Below are 27,727 nucleotides of genomic sequence, written 5' to 3'. Positions count from 1 at the left end.
ATTATCACAGATCAAGCTGTGTATAACAGGAAGACACAGTGAACAGACATTTTTACGAGATTTAAAACTTTTACATACCTATTTATATCATAAATTTGCAACTAGATTGTACATATCATCGTAATGCTCGATGAATTGGCGTTACTGCATGCGGTGGCACCTACAAAATTTAGAAAAGTTATTAATATTATAGTTGAAATTTATTAGTTTCCCATTTATTAGTTATTTCAATGATATTATATCAATGATATAGAAAGATATACTTTTTGTAATACTAAATAAAACGAGTAAAATAAGAATATCTCTCGTTTTGTTTTTAAAAATTGCCTTAAAATAAGATGTATACATATTCCTCATATAAATTAAAAAACAATTTTATATATATATATATATATATATATATATATATATAACATCTAAATACTTAAAATAGATTTACCATTGCACCAATGCGAGACAAGTAACGGTTTCGTATACTGATATCAGATTGTGGTTGTATAAGACCATCCGCTGAGAAATCCGCTGTACACTCTGACGATAATAATTTTTCTCGTTCCAAATTCTCAGGCGTACATCGAAGCGTTTCATATCGTTCTCTTTGTCCTGGTGTCATGTTGAGATAACCACTACTTGTTGCTGCATCCGTTATCCAGATTGCACCAGCAGTTATCAATGAAACTGATTGTAATATGTGAAATATGTTATTTATAAAATTTCGCGTTATGGTTATTCTAATTTCAAGTTCGCAAAAATACTCACCCCAGAGCCAAGCAAGGAAGAACATTTCGAGCATTAAGTATCCTCCTTTGTCGACAATTATACCAGCTACAATTGATACTACAGCAAGACCTAAATTTTGTACAGCTTGCGCTCTGCAAGAAAAAAGATTATACATCAATATTTTCTTTATTAAACATTATTCTTCTATTATGAGCAATAAATTGTGCTTACATTCCATAAGCAGTACCAAGTTGATGCTCTGGTGTGACAAGAGCGATTAAAGGCCATAAACTGCTAGCAAGCATCGAGTACGCCAATCCCATGAGAACCATACACACATAGGGATTCAAATAGGTAAATGCGAGCAATCCATGTGCAAGGATAGTCACACAAATACTAATAAACACCCATGATACGTTTTTGCCTATCCTATCTACTAAGTAACCTAATATAGGTGATGCTATCGCCGATATCGAGTAAACGAGAGAATTCACCATGTTTGCAGCAGATGGATCATATTCGTATTTCCGTTCGAAAAATACTCTAAAGAAAAATTAACGAAATATTAATTTCTATCCTAATATGTAAAATTATAAATGAAGAGTCGAGCAGGAATTAGTTCTTACTCATATGAAACGAATCGCAAATATCGTTATCAACATTATTCTAAAAAATATTTTACATGCTTGTTTAGTGTGATTTGAGAATCGTTCCATATAAGCGCTATATTTATTTATGCTATCATGCACTTACTTTCCTAAAGCGATAAAGGGGAATATCGCGACATAGTAAGCGATGCAAATGAGCGCAATCAACCAAAAAATTGGCTTGAAATCCTTGACGTCCTTTAGACTAACAACTTGCGCTTCTTGTCCTTCTCCTCGTCGGAGCAGTCTCTCGGCGCGTTTGTCCATGAGGCCTAATATACACGCGCATATCATCGACATCACGCAAGTTCCAGCAGCGAGAAAAAGAACTATGCCGATGCATTCTGGACCCTTATAATAATTAGATACATAATTGTATATTGGCTCCATTACTAAGAAGTTCACGGTCGATCCTACTCGCGCGAAGCTCAACTGCAGTCCAAATACCATATTTAATTCTTTACCTTTGAACCAAAGAACTGCATAACTATTCTGAGCAACTGCCAATGATTCCGCACCGATTCTAAAAAAAAAAAGAAATAGTTTTTGATTTCATAGTTTATGATTTATAAAAAGATAAGCAATAATTGTAACATTAAGACAGATACATACCCAAAGACAAATCGGCCTAGCATCATTAGCCAAAAAATATTAACCATAGCACCACTTGCAAAAATGATTTGACCAATCAATGTAAGTCCCATATATATTATAGTACCTAGCCGAATTCCAAAGACACTATCTAATAAGAATCCTCCAATGAAGCAGAGAATGACATTCGGCCATGAATATATGGAATATAGCAAAACAAATGTGCTAGTTGACATATCTAAATCAGTTTTAAAATTATCCTGTAATGCTCCAGGATTATCAAAACAGAAATATGATCCTGAAAAAAAGGATATATATAGGACATAATTTTGCAAAGAAACACATTTTTTAAAAAGAAATTTATATAATGCATTTTTATAATTGGAAGAGTTAAAATGTTATTTGCTAAAAGATTTATAGTTTATTAAGAGGTGGCGTATTATCACATATGCATAATTCCATTATGAGTCATAACTTCAAATCATGCAACATATGGCACATATTAAGAAAAAAACATGATAAACCATACAAAGAGAGTTCATGATATGCCTTATCTAATGTCAAATTTTTTTTTTATAATTAATAGTAGAAAACAGAGATGCAAACAATTTCAATTGCATTTCAACTAATCTTTTTTATTGTTTGTCTCTCTCTCTCTCTCTTTGTCTCTATTTTTAATCTTAGTTATTAAATGGTAATTAAAAATTTTTTTATAAGTGTACAAAAAAACAAACAAAATAAATCGAATAAATATTACTATATACTTTTTTCCTTTTTTAAATGTGGCTAAAAATAGCTATATATATATTCCTATGTATCAAATATTAGAAATCTCTTAATATTAAATAAAATATAAAATTAAATATAAAAAAATATATCATATTGCACAAAACTCAAGAAATAGATAATTTAATTTAGAATAAAATTGTTAAATAAATATATATGCCAGGTAAAATGTAAATATGAAGATCGCGAGAAAATTTAAAATGCGACATGCAATCTCACGATAGCAAATATTCGAAATACGCATCTTGTCTGTCATTATCGTCGCGATAATAATTCGCTCTTTTGACAGCGACACCGTTTCAGCTGTGCAATGACAGATAAAGAAGCGACGCGTTGCATAGTAAACAACGCATCCGCGAAGTTACGTCAATTCGTACCGAATCCGAGTAGACACATGAGCGCCAGACCCAAAAATCGGTAGGGCATTTTCTTAGGGCTGCAACATCCTTGCAGGGCCATCTCATCCTCCCACCTGTTCGTCTCGGTGCTAACAGAACTTTCTGCTACACCTCCCTCCATACTTCGTCGTTATAGCAGTCTGCTTTGTTGTCGTTGAATATCGGAAGAGCTTTATGTTATGTATATAAAATACAATTTGATATTTGTGTCGCGACGAAGAGCTTTATATGTTATGTATATAAAATTCAATTTGATATTTGTGTCGCGACGCGCGGCAATCTCGTGCCTTTCCTTTCACATCGCACGATTACGCGAATGAGGTCGGTGGCACTGTGAACGAAGAATGACGCCGACAGATTACTCCGAGTGCATTTCGCAGCATCCGAATACAACTGTTGATTAATCTGTCAATCGACGTCGACGCGTTTATGCGTCATCCCACCAGAGAAGTTAGATATGGACTGGATTTTATGCGCATGTACGACAAAATCCCTAAAGCGGAAGAAAGACGTATACCAATGGCACGAAACGAAATAACTAAGTTTTCTTGCGCCAATGTATTCTTGACAAATACGAAAAAAAAACAATTACAAGTACAAATTTATACAATCTTTGAATTATGTTTCGACTACGTGATTCGATAAATATCTCACGCAGACCATGTTTATAATTTTTCTACATTTTAATAAATTACCGTATTATTGCTCAACTGCATCCGCACTGATTCGCGCATGCGGAAATTTTAATTAATAACAAATATAATAAATTTTGTCAAATCTCATTCATAAGAATCATTATTTTACAATTATTGCAAATCCCTTTTCCCTTTTCTGAATATTGATATTAAATTGCGCTTATTTTAAATAAATTATAATAAAAACAACACTTAAAGATAAACAAATTTTTTAAATATTAAAGGAAAAAGACAAAATTCAAGTTGTGTCCAAGGAATCCAAGGATATCCATTTCGTCTCGTGCAAAAACAATGACATTAAATTTTCATACATTTATTATAAAAAGGTAACTTATGAGCTTATATGCGATTGAGATGCTTAAAACTAGTTAAAATTCGAACCATCAATGAACAATCAGATGATAGAAAACTTGGTATCGTCAAGTCCTTAGCTGTTTATTTAGCTAACTTAACTGATAAGTTAACTATATAAATTAACTATATAGTTAACTTAATTGATAAGTTAACTATATAAAGCTAACCAGTAACTTCTTCTGTAGCACCTTCTTCAAATTCAAGTTTCACTTGACATTCTTCGGGCAGTCCCTCGACATCCACTTCCGTTTCAGGTGCATTGAGCATATTGAGCGTTACTTCCGCCGATTTTCCTATCAGACTTTGGTTTCCCGATGTGGACTGCTGTTTAACGACCTGTTGCTGAACTAATGTCGATTGTTGTGCCTGCTGAGGAAGAATTTGTTGTTGCCTAACGGATATTCCAGCTTCTTCGAACGCCTTCTTCTTTAGAGTGGTTCGTATCTGAGAGCTGGAAAAGAGAGTAATACGTTCGCTGTAAAATTCGGGCCTGCCTCAATGGCAGCCTTTGAAAACTTACACCGTTCGACTCTTGATGTGCTCGCTTATTCTGTTCAACTCTTCACTGAAAGCCCTTACTGAGTGACGGAGCATCTCAATGTCCTCCTCAGTCCATTTACTACGCATCGAGGGGGATAGGAAATTATGAAAAGAGCATAGGGGGTCTATAATAGTTGTACAGAGTAACAGTCTGATGGTGTACACTGTAAATTTGTTAAAACAAGGAAAGCTACTTTGTGATGACCTTGAATATTTTGAAAATAATTCATTCGCACAATATAATGATTAAAAATAATTATTTAAATGAAGAAGAGCAAGTTTAAACTAATGTTTTCATAACATGACAAAAATATATTTGTTAATGTAATCTATAGAATAATAAAGAAAAGCAAAAACTTTTTAAAAGAAAAAAAAAGTATAAAAAAACTTGATTTAATAACACCTCATTTATTCTTATAAATATCTCTAATCAGTTTTCAAATACGAATTGTAAACACATAATGAAAGCAATATATTTAATAATAATATGATTAAAAAATTACCACAATAATCTTGTTTTGCTTTTTGTAAATTTCATGCTGAATTCTTCCTATCTTTTGCCATCTTCAAAGTTTGATGTACACTACCAAAAAATCACTCTGTGCTATAAACACATTGCCATGATAACCATGATAAAATCATAAATTTTTCATGTAACTTTGCTTACTATATTAAATACTTTGGTGTTTACTTTGGTTGTTTAATTATATTTTCAAACCTGATAAGATTAGAAATTTTTCTATTTCGCTAAACAATATTCCATCTTATCACGGTTGCAATAATATTTTCATATTTAACTTACCCTGCTAACGAGTCTGATGTTGGGTGCAGCTGCATTGTGAGTTCACCCAGCTTGTTGAAGGCTACACCAGCTGCGGTAAAAATTTCACCCACCTAAAAACAAATAGTTCTTTCTTTTTAGCCATTATGTGTATTTGTCATTGATAACTGCCTTAAAATTTTTCTCGTTATTTATTATATTATGATTATTGTCGTAATGTTACAACTAAAAGCTATCTAAAGATAAATCGCAAATTGTTAATTCTTCAAATTTTTTCTTTCTTTCTAGTTATAATTATAAATAACACAGTATAATTATATATGTAATTATATATACGTATAATTATAAATAGATATAATGTAGTATAATTATATATATGTATAATTATAAATAAACATAACACAAATAGAAAGAAAATTTTAAGAAACTAGAAAGAGCATCCACTGGCATAATTAGCTTAACCTAACAATACGATACATTACGTTTTTTTTATATCAACTGTGTAATATATTTGAAATGTATCCACATAAATAATGTTGTAAACGTGTTAAAATATTTAAAAAATATATATGTAGAAGAATAAATTAAAGAAAACTCTTCAACTTAATCTTTAATTTAATTCGCGAATTTGCCGAGTCGGAGGCTTCATTCAAGGCATTTTTTTTTATTACTGGATCTCAGCATCGCACACAAATTCAAACAATGAATGAAATGAAACACAAAATACGAAGAAACTAAAATCATCAAGAGCTTTTATATTCACCTTGCTCGCTGAATTCATGTTGTTGTTATTGTTGTTAGATTCAATTGCGGTCGTTCCAAGATGATTGTAACATGGCAGCGACATTGGTACTCCATTGCTGCCATCTCGTGTCTCTTTTACGAACTTTGTTCACTAATTTTGTTCTGTTTTATCGTCAGGCGTCATTGAAGATTTTTAATCATTTTTATCTATTGTTTATACAATATACATATGTTCAATAAGATTATACTTCATATAAATATTTATATTTTGCATTAATTTAAGATTAGAAACTCAGTAGTAGATTTGATAAAAATCCCACTTTCTTAAAAAAATGCATTTCATTTATAATACGAATTAAATTTTGTACGCAAAACAAGTTATATATCTAATCATTATTTTTTATTTTTTTTCCTTTAATAAATTTCTTTAATATTTCTTTTTTAATTATAATATGAAAAATGCAGCAAAAAATGTTGTTTCTCATAAAGCGAATGATTTATAATCGCTATTTTCTTTCGTAAATCAAAAGCGTGCGTCCCCAATCGTTACTCGCGGTGATGGTCACTTTTTGAAAATCGCACAGTCTTGTCAAAATGTCCTCAATATGCTCCGTCGGATTTCTGGTATACTTCAGTTCCTTCAACAACGGAAAGTCCTCCGATTTCACTCTTCGCAGTCTTCTCGACGCGTTTCTGTAACATTTCCAAGGCTGCGGCTCGATGACGATCATTTCTGACAGATCGCAAGCTTTTCGTAGAAACTCCTCCAGACCGTCATCGCCATGATTCAGATGAATCCACATAGTGATTGAGAAGCAAAACACCACGTCGAACCGTGTCTTGTGAAGCTGCGCCAGATGCCTCCTCAACGTCTCGCCGCAATCATCGGACAAAAAGTCTAGACACTCGAAGGTCAGGTGATCCGGATGCTGATTGCACTCGCGTGCTCTCTCGATCAGAATCGGATCGAGATCCACACCGATCAAAGAGATCTCTGGTTGATCTTGGGACATAGCTTTCTCGAGGAAGTCGTATAACATGTATGTGAGATTCTGCAAAACGCGTTGTATCGCGAGAGCAAAATTAAATGTAAATATGCACATTTAAATTCTTTCAATGACAGTCAAATTTAAAATTCATATTTATTTAGTAAATTTTTATTTTATGTAAAATTTCGCAATTTTTTAATTGCCATTATTTTTTAATTACCATTATTAAATAAATTTAAGTTATATTTAAATTTTTTAGAGTGATTTTGTTGCATTCATAATTATAGTCAATAGTTGAAAAAGAGAAAAAAATTAATAATTAATAATTATACAACAGATGTTAATATAATTATAGCATTCTAAAATACCATAATTAAATTAACAGTTTACACGAGGATAAAATATCCAATTTGTATCTTATTTAAATTCTAAATATTAGTCAAATTAGTTAATGTCGTATTTTCTTAATAGGATTATCGTCTAAAATTATCTGAAAATAATCTCCGGTTAAAAGGAAACACGACATTTGCAAGAAGCGATCCGTATAATTAGAAAAACGCGTTGGCTTTAATAAGCAGAGAGAAAAATGGGCACACACATGCAGGAATTTTTAGAACAAGGACAAAGGATACGGATTCCGGAAGCGGATGGCGCGCGACCGGTACCTGAAAAGGGATAACTCGACTCAAAATTAGACGCGCCGTTTGTAGTTTCGGATCACGAAGGCCAAGTCCCATCCCGTTTTGGATCCCCGACAGATGTGCCGTTCTTACCCCGGCGTTACAGCCGACGTCTAGACCCGCGTATTTCCGGGCCGGATGAGCGTCCCATCGTCGCTGCCACACGCCACGCGGAAGTTGTCGCACGCGCTCTTCCGCAGGATGGAATTGGTAATAATTTATGAAGTTCCCGTGTCTGATAGCGCCCGGATCCGTTTTCTCGCCGCTACTCCCTTCACCGCTCATTGTGTATTAAAAAACGATCTGAAACTTATAATTAATATGTGGAAATATTATTACGCGATTTTATATATAAATTTTATATACATTATATATTTTATATATAATACATTTTTTAATTATTTAATTATATTTTTTGTTATATGTAATGTATTTTTTATACATTTTTATATATTTTATATATAAATTTTATATATTTGATATAAATATAAGCATATTAAATGACTCCGAATACATGTTTACGTATAATCTGTTACTGAATATACATCAATCAACATTAATATTACAAAATCTGAAAATAAAAAGAAACATCAGATTCACATATTTTATTATTAAGAAATAAATAATGAAATTACAGTAATTTACTTTCTCCGTATAAGACAGAAAGAAATCCAAAGAGAGTTTAAAGTACATGATTTCGAAAATCAAGTAGAAATCAAATATTTAATGTGACAGAAGAATGGAATTTCTATCTCAACTCAATTCCTTTTTTTCTCAGTTCAAGTATGACAGAAATATAGCACGATGTTGCGCATAATACTGCAATAGTATATGTATCGTAGGTGACGATGGCAATGACGATGTTAACAAGCGACAAAGAGACAGAAAGAGCATAAGGGAGGAGAGAAAAAGAGAGAAGGGGAGGAGAAAAGAGAACAGAGGCTACGAGAGAAGGTCAGGAGGACCAAGAGCGGAAGAATTGAACGGTTAATTTGTTGATGTCCGCGACCTAAATAATTGTAACCTTCGATTAAGAGACAACGGAGCGTGGAAAATTATCGATGGATTAAATTATTTTAGCTGTAAACAATCTGAGTCATTGATCATTTTAAAAAGGCACTAAAAAGTAGTATTAGAGAAATACTAAAGAAAATTATCGAAACTAGACAAAATAATAAAATATATAAAAAATTTATATAAAGAACAAAAATTTATTGGAAAACTAAAATAATTTAATATGATAAAAAATATTTCATGTAGGACACAAATAGAATATTATTTATTATTAAAGATTGAAAAGCTTTGTTTAAAAAAAAAGATATAAGTGAAAATACCGTAATTTAAAATCTAACTTCAAAAAGCAGTAATTAATATTATTTTTGCATCGAGAAAAATTTTATATTTTATCGAGCAAGATTAAAAAGATGTAGATCTTTCACTTATACAATTATTATATTAATTATTATTAGTATAAAAAATATATTACATAGAATATTTCACTAATTCTCCCGAAGAAAAAAGCTCGTATTAAAATTTCTAGTCTTTACAAGTTTATTTATCTTAATTTGGCATTTATCTATGATCCTATTCCCTATTAATTGTTCTCTATTTTTTAATATGTTTAAAAAGAGAACAAAAGTCTAATTTAAAAGTCCATCCGGTAAAAAATCGCTTTTTCTACATCTTCAAAAATATTTTTATAAAGTCGGACACGGACAATATTTCTTTTCAGGCGGTTTCCGTCGAAGATTCGGCAAATATTGAATCTGGTGCAGGGAGGCGGTCCATCGATCTTTCGTTGCATTGCCAAATCCTTTCGAGGCACATTTACGGATTGCTAAATCCGAGCCGAGATTGTGAGGGCACGTTACATGCTCACGATTGTGTACCAACACATTACCATATTGCCCGGCGCGGTAAAATTTATCGAATTAAGGCGATTGGACTTCAGGCTCCTCGCGCCTTCGTGAGAACACATAGCCCTTTTATGCGTTCCGATTCGTGAAGGAATTGCTCGTTACGTTGCGTAATCGTTTTGTCAGCGTTAATCGTAATCATCATAGGTGTATGCGAGGAAAACGATACGCTTGGTTTCTAATTACCTCGTACGTCCCCGATTATAACCCAACGTAATTAGCCGAATAATTCCGGACTTGTATGGCGATTTAGCGTGGAATTTCTTGCGGGAGAGTATAATCAGTGTCTCTATATCGTCGATTGCAACGAGTTATGACCTGCCTGTATATATCTGCGCTTGGATTGCATCAGTGACATTGGTGCTGATATGGCCTCATTTGCGTCACAGATGCATACATGCTAGCTGAAAAAAAGCATCTAAGAGAAATTCAATTTCCCAACCGGTCGTGCATTTCGGATTTATTCAAATATTAATAATTATTAATGATTGTTCTACAAATTAAAAAAATGAAAAAGCAATAAAGAGTCTGTGTATCAAATATATATGGATGTTAAACAAAATAATTGACATAAATATCTCTTTTTAAATCTCTTTTTACAAAATAATTTTAACAAAATAATTGACATAAATATCTCTTTTTAAGTCTCTTTTTAAAACTTATATAAGTATGTATCATTTCAAACGGTAGAATAAAAAGTTTTGCGATAAAAATATAAAATTTTATATTATAAATGTATATATTGCAGACACACGAATATGTGAAGTGGATTAGTATTGCTCGCATGCGTTTTTACGAAATAGTGTTTCGGTAGAAACATCTCACGATACGGGACAATGAACTCACGTGTGTCGTCACACGTGCCACATAAATGACACGATCGCGATTAGTCATCTGAAATCAACATCGTCTTCGATCTCGAAAGGGAACGCCTAAGGGCATTTTCTGTCGTAACAAGCTATCATCTTAGGCAATGCGCGCATAAAAATTTCAGGACGATTCGTTTCACTCGTAAAAGATCAGTTTCTTCTTCTTAATACGTGATATTTTCATAATAGTCTTGTCGCCTCATCCGAGATTCTAAAATAAATTTATTCAAAAAATTTACAAAGAATATCTTTCAATAGTCTATAATTTAGACACAACAAAGTGTGAAAACAGCACAATTCAGATACATAATTCAGATGTTTCTTTCAATGAATAAAGATTCGAATACGAAAGAATATAATAGCAATCCAACAGTGACAAAAAGTTTCACGATTACCCATCTTATAAAATATTTTTGACACAAGATTGGCTGAAACTGGTGAAAACTGCCACGCACCTTTTGCACGAAAGAAGCGAAAGGATAAAGTAAGCATCTCTTCTTCTCACAGCGTGTGGTCGATCGGAAACTGGTCAATGGCACAGGAAAAGAGGAGGAAGGGGAGGCAGCTGCATTGACCTTTTTGCTCCGCGATCCCTTCTTTCTTGCATCGAAAAATTGTGATGCTAGCCAGAAGTTTGCTCGGAGATAAAGTGAAATATGCTCCGGAAGTCGGTCGTAAAGCGATCTATTACCGCGTACATCCGGTGCATTCATTCGTCGTTTTTTCCGCGGTCCATTCATAGTAAATCCGCTTTTTCCGGATTTTCGTGTTCCATGCTATTACAAACAAAGCAACGTTGGGATCTCGCCGAGATCTCCCGACGACACCGCACGGGACAAAGACGGACACCCTGTATAAGCCGCTTCAGAGGGGACGTTCCGGGATACGGGATTACCTTGAAAAATATCGATATTATCTCGAAAGAACAAGCTGATCGCCGCCACGTGCGTGCGTCTTTCGATTTTTCACATGGAGGATCGACCGTGTAGTTAACCGCGCAAACGACTTAATTCTTCATTCGATTGAAAGGTTGTGTTTTTTTCTCCATTTTCCGCGATCAAGACGTTCTTCTCAAAAATACTGCTGTTCGTTACTGTCAAAAAATATTCACACACACACAGAATTGTTTTATAAAATAAAATCCATAAATGTGTATATGATGTATGTACCTAAATCTTTTTTTTATTATAATAAATATTATTATATCATTATGTCTCTTAATTAATAGATTGAATTAAAAGAATATATAAAAACTAGCTATCTTTTTAAAATTTCTTATCTCTCCAATGTTGCATTATATAAAAAAACGACATACATATATGTTATCTATCTTCCTGTTTACATTTCGCCGAAAACGCAAAGGCTAGCATTTATCGCTTTACGTAATAAAATTTCGCAAAGACGATTAATATTTTCATGATTGAATATTCCCTAAAAATAATATCTTTTTGGATTTTCTGATGAATCAAGATTTTTTATTTTTATGCAACATTCATCGAGATGTAAATTAAAATAAATTTGATAAGGAACGCTTAATTATAATGATATTATTAATAGATATTTTTCGAGCTGTTTAGAAATGTTTAAACATCTCCTTGGAATTCATTTGTGCGAACGTTGCAACGTACCGTACCGGAAACGTATCATATAGCGGATGACGCGACTTCCGGGACGCGACCTTAAGAATTCCTATTCATCGCTCGGTATCGTTGAAATCCGTTTACTCAGCTGCTTCCAGTATTTTCGTTGCTCATTGTCAGTCCGGTATAAACTCGTTATTGTTATCATTTTATAGTTGCCGCTTTTATCGGGAATGTTCTTGCACATCCTAGAGCTTATCTGCGTCTCTCATAATTCGACGAAATTTTTCATCACCAATAAAAGCACCATATCACATGGTTGACACACTTTCGCATTTGATTCAAAACTTATAAATTACAATTTATTCTCGATTATGAGTGCTAGTATTTTTTTAAAGAATCAATTTATATTTAAAAATATAATGTAACGCAATAATATATGTTAAACAAAAATCGAAAAGTCTCTTGTAGAATTATGATAAGATAAATGTGTTTTTTCTTACAAAGAAAATAATAAAATAAAATAAAAAAAATAAAAAGGAGAATCAAAAAAAAGAGAACTTCATAAAATTAGTACATAACGTGACATGTCATTTGTGTAAATAGTAATTGTGTAAATTTGTGTATATTTTTTTTTCACGTTTGTATACTTAAAAATTTATCTTCTCATTATCGAGATAAAAATACTTTATAAACCTTGAAGTTTTTTAATGGCACATTGCAAAACTAAACCGATCTCTTACATTTCGTTAACACTAACTATTTCTCATTAGTGACGAACACAAAAGGTAAACGTAGAGATATCTTTCGTAATAAATTTTTCTGTCTAAAAATCAATAATTAATTAAATTAATTAAATAAATAATTTTCCAGCCATCGATCGCGCATCGATTACAATATATTCCGAATGATATCAACGTATTCATCAGTATTCATCGACCTTATTCTCGTTTTACTCATACATTCGACTTCAAGGGATTTAAATGTATAACTGGGCCAAGCAAGGATAAACGTCGCGACAGAGATTTATGATTATGCACGTATTGCAATCAAGGGAAACCTCGGACGATGTCAAGTTCGATTCATGCCTGTTTAATAAAAAATTTATTGCAGAACGAAACATTCGTCAGGATGAATATTTTAATAAAAAATTGATTTAATAAAAATTGATTTAATAAAAATCGATACATAAAGAATTGTGAAAAAATTACAATAGAGAATTAAAAATGGAAACCATTAAGCACAATATATGTAAGACATTTCAAAAATCAGAGATATTCTTCGTATTCAATATTTTTTACGCTTAATTTTTTTTAATGTTAATATAATCTACTTGATTATATCAAGAACAACTTAATGATATCAAATCAAAAGAAGAAATTTCCTCGAGGTCTTAACCTAAATTCCCGTAGATTAAATACTTTTATAAGAGTGGTTTATCGAAGAAATGTCCTCGTTTCTGAAGTCATAATGTACATAACAAACTCAAATAGCACACTGCTTTTAATTGAACTGGAAATTGAACTGGAAATCTACCACTTATCACAATTCTTTTCCACTTCTGACATTAAATAGATAAACTTCAAGTGAAATATCTGTAACTACGAGAATAACATTGCTTGAAGGAAACATGACTTTTGAACGGAAATTTAACTGAAGAACACAAACTTGTGTGCGTCATCTATTAATATTCTTGAAACTTAATTAATCCTAATTCGTGATGCTTATGTAGGATTAATCACCAATTAGATGAAAACTACTCTTTCCCTGAACAGAAAACTCTTTCTCTCCATCAACTAGTGATTGATCTTTATAAAGAATTATTAGTAACTTGTCCGCGTGTAAATCAATCAACTTAAATAGGAAATATATGAGGTATATTCTCGAGTCACACGCAAATAACATAAAACGATATATGAAAATATGATTATCTATTATCTATTTTTATATAGCGGAATTGCGCCAATTGTCTAGAGCTGATCAACATCCTTGTTTTTGAAGAGAAACATTTTATACAACCTATATTTTATGTACTCGGTGAATGAGAGAAAGATGATTATGCCATTATACAACTTACTTCGTTAGTGCAACATTTTATAAATTGCGTGTCTGCGTAAAGTTGCATTATATCAGCTCTTGTTACCTTGCCACGAATACGTGTGTAAAAAAATGACGCAAACCGAGACATGGATAAGAAGAACTGCATTTGCAAGACATTTTACTATGCAAATAATTTACAAAGTACGTCAGAAAAACTTGCGTCAACATTTCAAAGTGCAAATCTAGATCGTGGTATAAGAAAAAATAGTATTTAAAATAGTATTTAAAATAGTATTTAAAATAGTATTTAAAATAGTATTTAAAATAGTATTTAAAATAGTATTTAAATAAAGATGGTACACAGCATTTCATAAAGAGAAAAATCGCATGCAAAATTCGCGACAGATATAGTTAAAAAATTTAAAAGAATTTAGAAAATATTTTCATGATGCGCATATTCGGATATCTAAATTGATTTTTTATCATAAATCTGTCTTTGATTAAAAGATTACACGATAGAAAGAAAGAAAGAAAGACGTCTATATTTTTTTTTGCAAACGTTTGAGAAGCTTCTTATCACCTGGTATTTCTCCAAGTCTTCGGACGCGTGATCGAGAAAAATACATCTACGTCATTGATTAACACCTGTCAGGAGATTCCTTGACAGGTCGCATCTCATGATCATACAGATTGCACTTTATTTTCTGATCATTCTTGCGCTTTATTTTCTGCTGTGCACTGACGCAATCGATATCACGCATTTACCGATACATAAATATACGTGAGGATATCGTGCGCGTATTCACGTTATCTATCGCGGTGCTTCGATCGCGCCCACGCTTCTGCGTGATTTTTATCACATGTACACGCATACCATACTCCGGAACTACCAAAGAGACACGTCATGTTTACTTAAATATATTATCTTATTTTTAAAATTGGAAATTTTGCGGCATCACTAAAAATCATCATGCGCTGTTGCATCATAAATCAGGAAGCAAGTAATAAAAACATTAATTCTATTCTTTTCCGAATTTTTGTATAAATCATGAAATATCGCAGTCATCGAAACTTCGGTCTAGATTCTTCGTATCGAGTCAGAAAACGAAAATACTATAGAAAATTTTTCAAAGATATATTTCTATATCATATCAATATTTCAATAACATCAATATTTCAAATGTACAGAAAATAGAAATTTATTTTATATTAATATTAAAAAAGAAATTATTACTCTAAAATAACTAGTGGAAAAAATAACATGAAAAACACACGTGATTCTCTCGATATTATAAAAAATATAAATAAATTTTTTTCTGAGTAAAAAAAGTACCATTCAATGTATAAGAGTGAATGAAAATAAGATCTTTGACATAAAATGGTTATAAGATCATATGAAATTTATATCTAAGAATGTGCCGACATAGTATATACCTTCAACATATTTTAGCTACATATCTTACGCTAATAAATATATCTTACACTAACAAAGTTTCGTATCGTTCCGCTTGATGTAATTTACATTAATTAGATTTAATCAATATCTTACAATTGACCAAGCACTAGACTCAATCGTCGAGACAAAATAAATTCGCGCGTATATATTCTCGCCTTTCACCTTCTCGATTTAGAGACAGCAAGAACGTAAATTTAAATCGAAAGTTAAACCGTTCAAAGCTCGCACCCGCATTATAATTAATCACATCCAGCATTTTCCAAGCAAATTATCGCAAAGCAATTTCTCAAATCACTTTAATAAAAAATTTAGCAGAGAGAAAGACAAACTTTCACAAACATAAAAAGTCTAGTGTAAATCGGAAATGAAATAAATTTTTCTTTATTTATTTACTATATGTCTTATTTAATTATCGATATTTTGCACTCCTATAGCGCCTTTTTTTCTAAATTGGTTTTGAAAAATTAGCTATATATGAATGTATAAGACTTTTACGAGATGATAAAAGATATTACAACCGCAACGAAAAGAAAGCATCTTTTCATTCTTGTCCCGCTCTATTAGCCGCATCCTGTGCCTATATTTAATTCTGCCGTTTGTGCTTTGTGTATCCTGCTCGGAATTAGTCGGTCATGTATTTGTGTGAAAGAGCAATAACGGGCTGTCGAGCTGTGCGGATCGTAGCGGGTCGGTGCCTGGTCAGGTAAGATGTTTTTCAGGAGCAAAATCTGGGAAAGGATACGCATCCTGTATGGTGTCGTAGTGCCCGCGTTTCCTCGTGTATTTTCGATGGGCATCTGCTACGGTATGGACCGGATGCGAGAGAATGTCCTCGCAAAAAAATCCGATTCTATCATTTAGATTTAATCTTGACACAGTCACATGCAAAAACGTATGCGCGTAAATTCTATGTGAAAACAAAGATATTGCAATACTTCTAATGCGATGTTAACGAATGATAACGAAATATAATGAAGATAACGGCAGCAAAGAGAAAACTCGCATGACAAAACTAGATAGATATCGCAGACGATATTAATTAGTAATCTAAATAAGAATTGTTAACGTGACGTTTGGCGTTTAGAGTACGTCTCGAGTCGTTTACGTATCCAATTTGTATCTTTAAGATTATCACCTCTTTTAATAGCATGCTAAGTGTCTATTAATTATAGATCAAAATTAAGATATTAAAAAAAACGATAATGAAAAATTTGTTACGTTCTCTTAAACACTTTGTAAAAAAAATTTAAGCTCCTTAAAACCTTAATTTTTCTGTGATTAATGTTTTAATTATTATAAATCCCCCAAAAAATGCTTAATAATTCTATAAATTGAAAATTTCTTTTATATCTGAATTGATACTTTTCAAATTAAATTAAAGATTTCCTTGATAATGTCATTCGATCATAACGATAAAAATTATATCATTATACTTTAATATATTTTATCATCTCGCGTATTTTCTGTAAACATGAAACGTCATTTTCAGTTTTCAGAACGTGTCCGACAAGCCAGGCAATCCTGTACTCTTCTCGATAGCTCATTTATCTCCCTTCTACTTCCTTCCATTATGTCGTTTCCGTGCAGTTCGCGTAGGAGGATCCATAACATCCTCTCTCGTCAGCATTCTCCTCGAAATCGCAAGACTCGAACGTCTTGGCGTCCATCTCTCTAAGCTGATTTTTCTCCCTCGTCCCTCTCCTTCGCGAGACATCCGAGGCACGAAACAACCGGCGAACCGGTTCAAGAATTTTTCGTCGGTTCCTCGTCCCGGACTTTAAACCGGTATCTCGTCGCAAGCGCGCGGTGCGCAAAGCGCAGCGCGTAGGCAGACAGTTCTGCAAGCCACGCGCGTTTCGCAAATCGCGCGCAATATGCGTTCCACGCAAGGCTGGCTTGTTACTTGTCATGAGAAATTCGATTCACCCATACTAGATGTGTCATAAAATACCAAGTCGGTGTTAATGTTGGATTTTTTATATAAATCCGCCGGAGAGAAAGAGAGATATTCTACTATACGAGTTTATGTAATATGCCTGCAGAAATCTGATTTCAACGAAACTCTCCTTTTGCACTCTACTTTAAATACTTATATGTATATATTTTTTTCGTTACAAGCAATGCATTACTTTTTTTAAAAGTATTCGTCTAGATCATAAAATAAAAATGTTTGATCAGTTTTTTTTGTTTTCCGAGAGCTCTGTATGTTTATAAAGTACATTTATATTTATAATTATATATTAAAGAAAAAATAAAAAATAAAATGTACACCAATACGTGAATTAGAAAAAAGAAATTAAAATAAAATTATAAAAAAGTTAAGGAAACTGATAAATATTCGCGCGATTCCGCTATATAATATTTCAAATTTCTTAATTTTTATGTGTATAATAATCTAATTTATTTAACCTAATTTTATTTTCATTTTATTTTTAATACATTGCAATACATTGAAATATGTTAATTGAATGCGCAAGAAAAATTTTTGTTTGCATTTGAATATACGTAAACAAAGCATAATAAATTATATTCTTTATATGCTCATTATATTGTAAATTAAAAATAGCATATAAGATTTATGTAATAAAAAAAAAATTATAATTATGTGTCTTTTTATTACATTGAATGCATCAATCATTCCATAATATTGCTTAATTTGCCGCTTAATTGCATGACTTCAAAGAAACGACCTAAACTAATCATTGGCTAGTTAAACTGTACACAAAAAGCGATGAGTAACAATCATCTCTGATTATTGACATCCGGTTTTCTTGATGAAACGATAATTTCACGAGCGGCCACGCGAAATGAGACAATTTTGTATGATTGCATTTCCCCGACTGTTTATTGCACATCGCGTAGTAACTGGACTGTGCCACATAATAGAAAGTTACATTAAATCGTGCAATATATTATGACAACAGCATGACGAGATATGCGATTTACAAAAGACGATGCTTGCACGGTAAAGCTTCAATCGTCACAACTGACGGTGAGGGGTGAGATGAGATTACAAAAGTCCACGTACATATCTTAATAAAGTGAAGCGCAAATGACATTTGAGGTGAAATGAAGTATTTATTGTCAAGTAAGTGTAGACAAATATAATAATTTTTTTACACTAAAATTAAGATTTATAACAAAATTGTTAAAAAAGGATAATGAATATTTAATAATCATTAGAAAAAAAATAGTAAAAAGTTAAATAATTTTATTATGACAAAACATGAAATTATGAAAGTAAATTTCGTTTTACGCAACACATGCTTAGAAACGTAGTTCGGAAATATTTTTAATCGCAAACATTATTATTGTCTTATCACTATTCACGTGGGGGTGCAATAATTACATATTATATCGAAAGCATCGAGATATTATCGCGATAGAAAATCCATTGTTTATTTCTAAAATAAATAAAATGATTTTTCTTGCAATTGCATTGATGGACGAACTTTTGATGGATATTAAGCAATTTTAAACAATCAACACAGTTTAAATTTCTCATTTATATTAATGACGTGACATTTATATCATCGACACTGTCTTACGCTTTTACGCAAGATGATGTAATTTAGCGAAAATGCAATACGTGTTTAATGTTTTTAATGCCTATTTCGATAAAAAACATTAAAGGTAATGAAAAAGTGAAAAAAAATGATGGAGAGCTTTAGAACAATTTGTAACTAACAAAAATAATATATATGATATAAAATATTGTTATATATGTATATATTTATCATTTATATGATAGTATGAAAATAAAAAAAAGTAAATTCTATTAAAAATAATTTTCTCTCTCTTTCTCCTCCCCCTTTTTCTTTTTGTTTCGTCTGTTATAAAGAGATTCAGCAAGAATGCTTTTCGTTTTATTTATATCTGTCTTTATATTTAACTTCTTGCATTTTTCTATTTATTTTTATCAAGTACCACAAGGCAGGGTCGAAATGTCTGACAAATTTTGAGCTAATAAATTTTGAGCCAAGGCCCGATTCTTGAGAAACCTCGCAGAATAGTTTTGCTCACAATTATTTGTTAATTTTTCAATGATCAAGAATGTTATGCAGAATCGCTAATCTTTTAATTCACGATTCTTTAACCAATTTGGAATGATTTTCCTTTAATATCCCCTTGCTGGAATTATATTTTTCCATGAGAGAGTTATCCCTTCAAGAAATTCTCTCCAAGAAATAATTAAATTTTGTCTTCCGATGAATCATTATCCGTCATTGAAAGAAATACAATGTACTGATCAGCAAAGAATGTTCAATGCCTGACAATGGTACAACACGTGCGAGAAAGATGAAAGAATCTCTACGTTCCTTCGTGAGTCTCTCCCATTGTTTTCCAATCATCGAACAGGATTCCCGCATTTTTTTCGATGACTAATTTATCCGTAATCATGACACGTAAATAACCACTGACCGAATCGGTAGAGTCAAAATGATTACTGCATACAGAGATAATAGCAGCCGCTGTGTCTCATCGCTTGCTCATTACCAAAATTTTTTAGTGATATGACGCACAAAACATTTAAGTACATACATACAAGTCACACATATAAATGCACACGTTAAATACAAGTACATTCTATCATACTTTCAACAATATGTACGATATGTATGAGTTTCAAAACGATTCTGCATTTCTCAAATTGAAATTTTCACGCACATTCTTTGCTGGTAAATGAAAAAAAATTAAAAAAACTTTTAGTTTATAAAATCAAATGATTAATTAGACAAAAACACTTTTATTATTTATCTATCTTTCGTTGTATGTAGGTTGATGTAAGAAAGTTAACAAAGGAATGAATCATTTGCAGTCAGTCTTATATATATTCAAACGCCCACATTATCGATCAAGAAACTATTTCAGGAACGGAAATTCAGAGCCTGTGATATGTCGGAAGTAGTATTAATTACGCAAAAATGTAATTAATAACCAGACTATCTTGATAAGACTTTGCACGCGGTTTTCTTTATGCTTTTAATTAAAGAATAAATTCAAATTAAGATTCTTTTTATAAAACTCACTCTGTGAAAATATTATCCGTTAATAATTCGTTAAATCTCTTGCTAATTAGTTATTACCTCATTAAAAGAGCAACGCATTAATTTTTTGTTAAAGAAAACACTCGTGCAAATATCCTCCGGGTAACTTCAAAAGACTTTCGGCGTCGCGCTGCGTAATCAATCCGGATGCTCGCAATCGCGAAGAAATAAATTTAAAGATAGATGTTTAAAAAATCTTCCAAAAAGAAATGTACGTTAATAACATGGCTGTTTACCACGGAGCAAACTCCGCTTCCGAGTACATTTTGTCCGATAATACAAGTCGCTAATCAATGAACCGTCAATGGCGCGCCCAGAGTCAATCGCGTGTCGCATGACGAAATATGCGCAAGAATGACACCAAGTGTCGAAGAAGAAAAAAAGAATATATCGCGGAATATCTAATAATCTTATTAAAAATACTGGCGTAAAAGACACTGCGATGTCGTCATCCCTCATGAAAAAACAAAACCAGTTCTACGGATTGTCGCCTACTGACAATTTCCATCATGTTTCAAACACAAAACGAACATGCGGTTGAAACAAAGCTCACTGTTTTTTACGCAGGATATATTTTTTTTATACAATCCTTGCCAATTTCTGACAAAACAATAAGAATTCGATTCCTCTAATTCCTTATACTTTGTGTTATCCTAGTTTAATCTTTCCGATCGAGCGAATCAAGTACTATCACGCTTTATTAATTGGTAAAATATAATATAATAATTCATGAATTATTATATTAATTATTAATTGATAAAATATAATATAATAATTCATGAATTATTATATTAATTATTAATTGATAAAATATAATATAATAATTCATGAATTTTTTTATTCAAACGACATAATCAATTGGATTACACGACGATACATGTATGCATTTCATGAATATTATATATAATTCCCTTTTCACGTTAAAATATTGAGAGAGTAATTCTGTAATCTTATGCAAGATACTTTAATAACAATTAAGAATAAAAATAAACCCGCAGGCAATAAATTTCCGAAGCGATTCTACACAAGAACGAAAACATCTCGGTGTCGCGCGAGCGTGTCATACATTTTAAATCGATTTTAAACTATATCTTAAACTATTCGCGCGTGCATTTTTGTTAATCGTACTACATTTGCAAACGACGTCGCGATAAGGTCCGCGCTGTCGAAACGAAAAACGACGATAACGGCGCGAATCACGCGATGCGACTTTCCGGATCTCTTTTGTAATGATTAATGACAGCCGCCATCGTTGCAACAAGCCACGTGGAGTGCTCAGTTTCCACGGAGTGTATCGATCGCCGATGTAATCCACCTTCTTCCTCTTCTTCTTTTTCGTATCCCATCGCGCCTGCTCCGGGTTTTTCGTCCCGCGTCAGCTAATCATCACGAGGACAGCCACCCACGTAAGGGGAATGGCACGAATGAGATAAAAAAGGTGGCCAGGTTGACCAATATCCGGTGGTCAAATACGTGTGGAAACGCCGTTTACAAAGGCCTGGCCTGACTCGAGCGTGATCCAGACACCACGCAATCATGGCCTTATCTCTCTCCGTCTCTTTCTCTCTCCTTTACAAGCATACGTGGTCGCGTACACGCGTCCTCGCAATGCCCAGAGTCGATTTCAGCTTGCATATATTGTACATCCCGGAGTATGACGCCATGAAGTCAAGATGTATCGATGATCTTATACGAGCGCCAAACATACCGATATCAAGTGCTTATTTACACATATTTAAAAAAAAATAGATGTAAATGTGTAGTTTTGTGAATATAAATGTAAATTATGTGACGTAATTTTCCAGAGATGTTTCCAGAGAGAGAAAGAGAAAGAGAAGGATGAATACATTTTATATCAAACTACAAATGTGTAATTATATAAAAATTTATTTTATACTAAATTTATTTATACTACATACTTGGCTTATTTACATTTTTTGCTGGATCATTTTCGCTGCTTTAAGAGGCATAATAATGAACATATTTCAGTTGACAAGTCTGATTATATTTTATTCGTCAAGGATCTACGCGAAATTATGTGCCATTGCGTTAGGAAAAATTAAATAATCGAAGGTAGGAGATCCGTCACGGTCACACGTGGGTGAAGTTACATGCCCTTATACGAGCGCAATTGTTTAAAGCCCGCCTCCCGCGCTCAATGAGGAGCGTTAAGGTAGGTCAAGGGCGCTGCAAGTCTCTGCAAAGATCTCGATTCTCGCGAATATCGTGTACATTTTTAAAAATACCGACATAGACTCTAATTTCTTTGGAAACCATCGGTTCCTCTTCGTGATTTCTTAGATAATTAAAATAGATCATACTCGATGTGTGAATTTATTCAAACTTGTCGATATATTTTATATAACTTTGTGTGATTTTAATACAATTAAAATAAAGACAATGTAAATTGTGATAAATTCGCACTCAAATATTTATTTTTAAATATTTGTATATTTTATTTTTTCTGGAATTTACTGATAATTTACTCTGAAGAGAGAGAGAGAGAGAGAATAAAACTCCACCATTGCATAAATATAGACGCTATGCATGCAAAGATGCTATGTAGTATAGTGTATAAGCTTGACATTTATACGACCGCGTGTTACAATTCAAAGAGTCCACGTATACATACCGCAAGTACGTGTTTATATCAAGGTGGTCAGTAACATCTCTCGCGTCCAGATGTTTTTCCGATCGCCTAATCATTTTTCATTGTGTCTTTTTCTCAAAGAGAGATACAGATGATACATACCTCTCACTACGATGCTCATGTATAATCAAGTATCCGTCACTTCCACGAATTTAACGGACCACCTAGTCTGCGACAACGACATCCGCGTGCGCAATCGTAGCACGTGTTACGATAGCAGCAGTGTATGATGTAACGTGCTTCCGGTGATTCAGGGAATTGACGCGTGCTTTTCCATCTTGTTATGATATCAGTGACCTCTGCAAGGTAGTAAATTTTTCAAAATCAATATATAAATATGTATTGAGAACGTCATTAAGTATCTGTGACACAAACACGACCTTTCTATAAATCGTATTATATGTCTAGCAATCTTCATGACTTAGAGACCTTTAATGTTTATCAATAAACTAAACGTAGTGAATTCAAAAATATTATATTATAGATAAAGAAACTTTTATATAAAATCATTAATAATTAAGCTACAAGTTCCTTATTTTTTGGGGGGAAAAATCGAGAAAAGGAATAAGATGCACTAGAATGTATTTATACATGTATCTACCTTGCTCGAGTGTATTCGAACTGTAACATCTCATTGAATGTTCGACCGAGTACGAAAAAAAACTTGTAGCATAAAATATCGCTCGACAATGTCAGATAAGGTTAAGTCACACCGACACGCGCAAGAACGAAACTCCCCAAGCGGTCTCGACGCAACTGGCGGAGTGGTGGGGAGCGGGGCGGCTGAAGTTAGCCGAGAGCCGAGCGCGCCTCCCCCCACCCTGCGGCCCCGATCGCGGCCGAAGATTGCCGAAGCGCGTGCGCCTGGGTTACGTTCCGCGCTCGGCTGTTCGCGAGCTCAGTTGTCAGCTGCACAATGGCGTTGTTGGTCTGTGCTCGCCTGTCTCGTTGCTGCCGCCGTCGTTTCTGAGCGGTGGGCCGGCCCAAAACGTTGGACCGTCCGTCGCGCGGATACCACGAGTCTCCTCTCTCGCGTACACGCGCGCGCTCTCTCTGTCTTTCTCTCTCGCTCCCTGTCCCCGTCTCGGTGGGATCTCGATCGCGGGGACGAAAAATCACCTCGGCCGTGGTGTTTCGGAAACGAGACACGACGAAGCAAGACAGACGCGCCGCGTTCGTCAACGTGACGCAGCAGCCGACGTGAGAAGCGAGCCAAGAAGAAGACTCTCCGACGAGGTCTCGATCGCGGTGCCGCCCGCGGACGTCCAATCGTCTTAACCACCCACCGGTTCAGGAACGACGCACGGCAAAGCAAAACGAACAAGGGAAGCATGAAGGTAAAGCTCCGTCTCTCTCGTTAAGCGTGAGAATCGCGCGCGGGACGACGGGAATTGGTCGGCGCGTGTGCACCTTCCCCTAATTCTCTCGCAGGAAACGCGCTATCGACCGTGGAATACTACTTGGGGATTACTCGTTTCGAGGGTGGAGACGATGATAGCGCGACAGCCCCGATCGTTGCCACCTAGTGCTCGTGTACGTCGTCGTCGTGCACTATGTCGCGCGATTCCAGTGCAAAGTGCAGTGCTTATTGCATCGACGCTATTATCGTCGCGAGCTTGTCTCGGGCATATCTGCTGGTTGCGACAACCGATCTGACCTAATCGCGGGGTTCATTAAAGTTTCTCCACTCGAAGCAGCGATTACGACTTTAATTTTCGATGCGATAAAAGACATTTTACTTTCTGTCACATCGTTGTTTTTTTTTGCGTTTTTTTGTAGCGTTATCGAAAAATTATAATTATAACGATTATTCCTCATTAAAATTATAGTTGCCTTAAAACGATAGTAGAAAAGGACTTTAGATCATTTTTTGCATCGCCGAAATATCGATCGATAATTGTCGCGTGTGTCAAGCATAAAAAGCGGATGACGCCAGACGAGTGCTGCGTCATGGCTTTTTTGTATTTCGTCATGATTTCGCAGATCTGGATCGTAATCCTTTTCTGATAAAGCCGACCGGATGTAACGATGTCAGTAAAGAAACATTCGCGAGATTCGTATCGAGGAAATCACGAATGTCTTTGTACCATTTAAATATACGAGCAATATTTTGAAATCGCGCCTCCCCGTTTTATTAAAAATAATCCTATTAAAAATTTTTCAAGCTGCCCAACATTTTTATAAAAATTCGCGATTTAATTAAATCGATCCTTGTTTAAAAATATTTAGCTTCTTGTTTATTTTCATTGACCTATTATTAGTATAATCAGTTTTACACTGAACGAGGATGTTTACATCGGATGAATGATTTGACGCAAGCACTAAAAACCGATATGATCTTAGAGGATTTACGTCAATGCCGATCTACGCGAATAATTTCTTTGGTTGTTTCCGACACAAAAGAAGATCGGTGCAAGATCCATCTCTTTCCTAATCTTGATGGGAAATTACGAATAGTCGAAATGAGAAAGAGAGAGAAGGATGCTGCGATAAGGGTTGAATTCTCCGATTTGAAATTTTTCATCGGGCTAAATATTTGCGGTACGTAAACGGGGACGGGACGGTATTTGGCCATTTATTTCGCAAACTTGCGTCACGTTTCGGTTGCGCGCGCTATTAATGCAAACGGTGCCCGCAATGTCGCGTGCGCGCGCGCGCGCGCGCACGGACGCGTTTGATAATCGTGGTGCTCTCCGCCATTTTGACCTTACCGAAGGATATCTCTCTCTCTCGCTGGTAAAATGTACAGGCCGCCGGTTGCACGCGTGCGCGTGCGTTTCGACACACGCGGCGACGGCGACACTACAACGACGAACGCAACACTTTACTAATTCCGAGCTCGCGATTTCGCCAGATACGCGCGTTTCATTGAGGGAACGCACGTGGGAGGGGTGGATGAGACCTCGACAGTGCCCTGGGTTCGCGCACCTGCCGGCTATATCGGCGGCCACGAAACCGAGCACCGTCCTGACTCGTCGCGCAACTTTAATTCTTTCACAATTTAAGGATTTTTTATTCTATTATAATTACTTATACTCCTTTTATTTCCCATTAAAAAAAATTATGCGTAAAGATATTGCACGATACTTGTTCAAATTTTATTTATATTTATGTGCAGGAAACCTGTATTATGAAAAAAATTGTTAAAAGGATTAGCATTGCTAATGAATTTAAAAACTTTGTGATTTATACGTGATAAAGAGTCCATCAATTATTTTAGAATATTATTCTTTTAGAGATATATTTCATTACTTTTTATGTAATTAATGCATAAACATGGGATTTGATTTATATATTTTAAGATATATATTCTTGCTTTTTAAATAATACATGTAAAGTTAAATAGGAGATTAGTTGTATAACAGCTTTTATTACTCCGATTTTTTTATATAAAGCATGATACATTAATCTAACAATTTCAAAATATTCATACATGAATTTAAAAAACCGTTATACTCGTAGACATATCGGAATGTCGTTGCCGGACAATATCTCGAGAAATGCCAATAATCGCGATTCAACTCCGGGCCTATTCACCTGTCGATACGGCTCTGACCTCGCGATTATCACGGCATCCACGTGATCGGTGATAAAGTCGCTTTCCGCCTTGGAAAGTCCTCTACGGTGATAAAAACAAGTCGCAATTATTCGCGATCTCGTTTGTATCGCGCAACGAAGAGGAAACTCGAAACGGGAGGGCGTTTAAGGGGGACAGAGGGGGAAGGAGGTCGCGTTGCACAGCCCTGATCTTTGGAGCCGCTCGAGACTCGTTGCGTTGGTGTTGTCGACTTTTGCGCAAGTGCGTAGATATCGTAATAGAGGAGGTATCGCCAGTCAGCATCTGCCATGCGAATGATATATGATTTTTAAACGATACGATACAAAGCTCGTAAACAATCACGATTGAGTAATATCTCACTCAAAATTGTCTGACATAGCTATTTGCGATCACCAATCACTAAAATTATCACGAATGCTTAAAAAATTCCGATAATGATGTGAGCCGCTAACAATGATGTGCGAATATAAATGAAAAATTAATTCCTCATCAAAATTTTTGCCATAAAAAAATTTAGAACTTTTTTCTCCGCAATTGTAGGGAAAAAAAGGATAATGGATAAGAGCTGGATTTTTTTTATGTTAATTTTATCTTCAATTATTTATCTCGTAAAAAATTACGAATTATATTTTGTCTATTCTGCTTCGAGTCTCTCTCTCGATATTCTGTTTAATCGTTAAATTC

The 27,727-nt window shown here is 34.0% G+C and overlaps 4 protein-coding genes across 7 annotated transcripts in view; 1 reads left to right on the top strand and 3 right to left on the bottom strand.

The window, feature by feature from the left end:
* LOC145969442 (lysosomal dipeptide transporter MFSD1) overlaps nucleotides 1-3,615 on the bottom strand; it is a 4,284-nt gene extending 669 nt beyond the window's left edge. Inside the window, exons 1-7 of the mRNA XM_083095585.1 lie at nucleotides 3,122-3,615; nucleotides 1,980-2,256; nucleotides 1,474-1,890; nucleotides 952-1,263; nucleotides 760-872; nucleotides 440-678; nucleotides 1-160 (exon numbers count right to left, since the gene is read on the bottom strand). The exon at nucleotides 1-160 is cut by the window's left edge and continues 669 nt beyond it. Coding sequence (XP_082951711.1) covers nucleotides 116-160; nucleotides 440-678; nucleotides 760-872; nucleotides 952-1,263; nucleotides 1,474-1,890; nucleotides 1,980-2,256; nucleotides 3,122-3,263 — 1,545 coding nt within the window. The 5' untranslated portion in view covers nucleotides 3,264-3,615 and the 3' untranslated portion in view covers nucleotides 1-115. The remainder of the gene's footprint in view (nucleotides 161-439; nucleotides 679-759; nucleotides 873-951; nucleotides 1,264-1,473; nucleotides 1,891-1,979; nucleotides 2,257-3,121) is intronic.
* Nucleotides 3,616-4,134: 519 nt separating this feature from the next.
* On the bottom strand, nucleotides 4,135-6,499 carry LOC145969445 (uncharacterized). 2 transcript variants are annotated; one of them, XM_083095591.1, is made up of 4 exons: nucleotides 6,276-6,499; nucleotides 5,534-5,625; nucleotides 4,712-4,810; nucleotides 4,135-4,642 (listed from the first exon to the last, which is right to left on the bottom strand). In XM_083095591.1, the coding sequence occupies exons 1-4, from the start codon at nucleotides 6,357-6,359 to the stop codon at nucleotides 4,354-4,356; spliced, it is 564 nt and encodes a 187-aa protein (XP_082951717.1). In that variant the 5' UTR covers nucleotides 6,360-6,499; the 3' UTR covers nucleotides 4,135-4,353. The 2 variants fall into 2 exon arrangements, with proteins under 2 accessions (XP_082951717.1, XP_082951718.1); XM_083095592.1 differs by lacking the exon at nucleotides 4,712-4,810.
* Nucleotides 6,500-6,630: 131 nt separating this feature from the next.
* The window catches only part of LOC145969444 (putative RNA methyltransferase CG11342), a 27,347-nt gene continuing 6,250 nt past the window's right edge, over nucleotides 6,631-27,727 (bottom strand). Inside the window, exons 1-4 of one of the 2 annotated variants that reach the window (XM_083095589.1) lie at nucleotides 24,086-24,255; nucleotides 23,587-23,783; nucleotides 8,019-8,234; nucleotides 6,631-7,308 (exon numbers count right to left, since the gene is read on the bottom strand). In XM_083095589.1, the coding sequence (XP_082951715.1) occupies nucleotides 6,763-7,308; nucleotides 8,019-8,210 (738 nt within the window). In that variant the 5' untranslated portion in view covers nucleotides 8,211-8,234; nucleotides 23,587-23,783; nucleotides 24,086-24,255 and the 3' untranslated portion in view covers nucleotides 6,631-6,762. Of the gene's footprint in view, nucleotides 7,309-8,018; nucleotides 8,235-23,586; nucleotides 23,784-24,085; nucleotides 24,256-27,727 lie in introns of those variants that run through there. The other variant, XM_083095590.1, reaches the window with a different exon arrangement.
* The window catches only part of Trbl (tribbles pseudokinase 2), a 17,054-nt gene continuing 13,700 nt past the window's right edge, over nucleotides 24,374-27,727 (top strand). For both annotated transcript variants that reach the window (XM_083095588.1, XM_083095586.1), the window contains exon 1: nucleotides 24,374-24,821. The gene's annotated coding sequence lies outside the window, so the exon portion shown is untranslated. The remainder of the gene's footprint in view (nucleotides 24,822-27,727) is intronic.

Source organism: Camponotus vicinus, unplaced genomic scaffold, assembly GCF_025532165.1.
Source record: "Camponotus vicinus isolate PSW18456_S1 unplaced genomic scaffold, iyCamVici1.0 SCAF_3, whole genome shotgun sequence".
NCBI lineage: Eukaryota > Metazoa > Arthropoda > Insecta > Hymenoptera > Formicidae > Camponotus > Camponotus vicinus.
The sequence above is the reverse complement of the archived record's forward strand: the minus strand, read 5'-3'. Positions and strand labels throughout refer to the sequence as shown.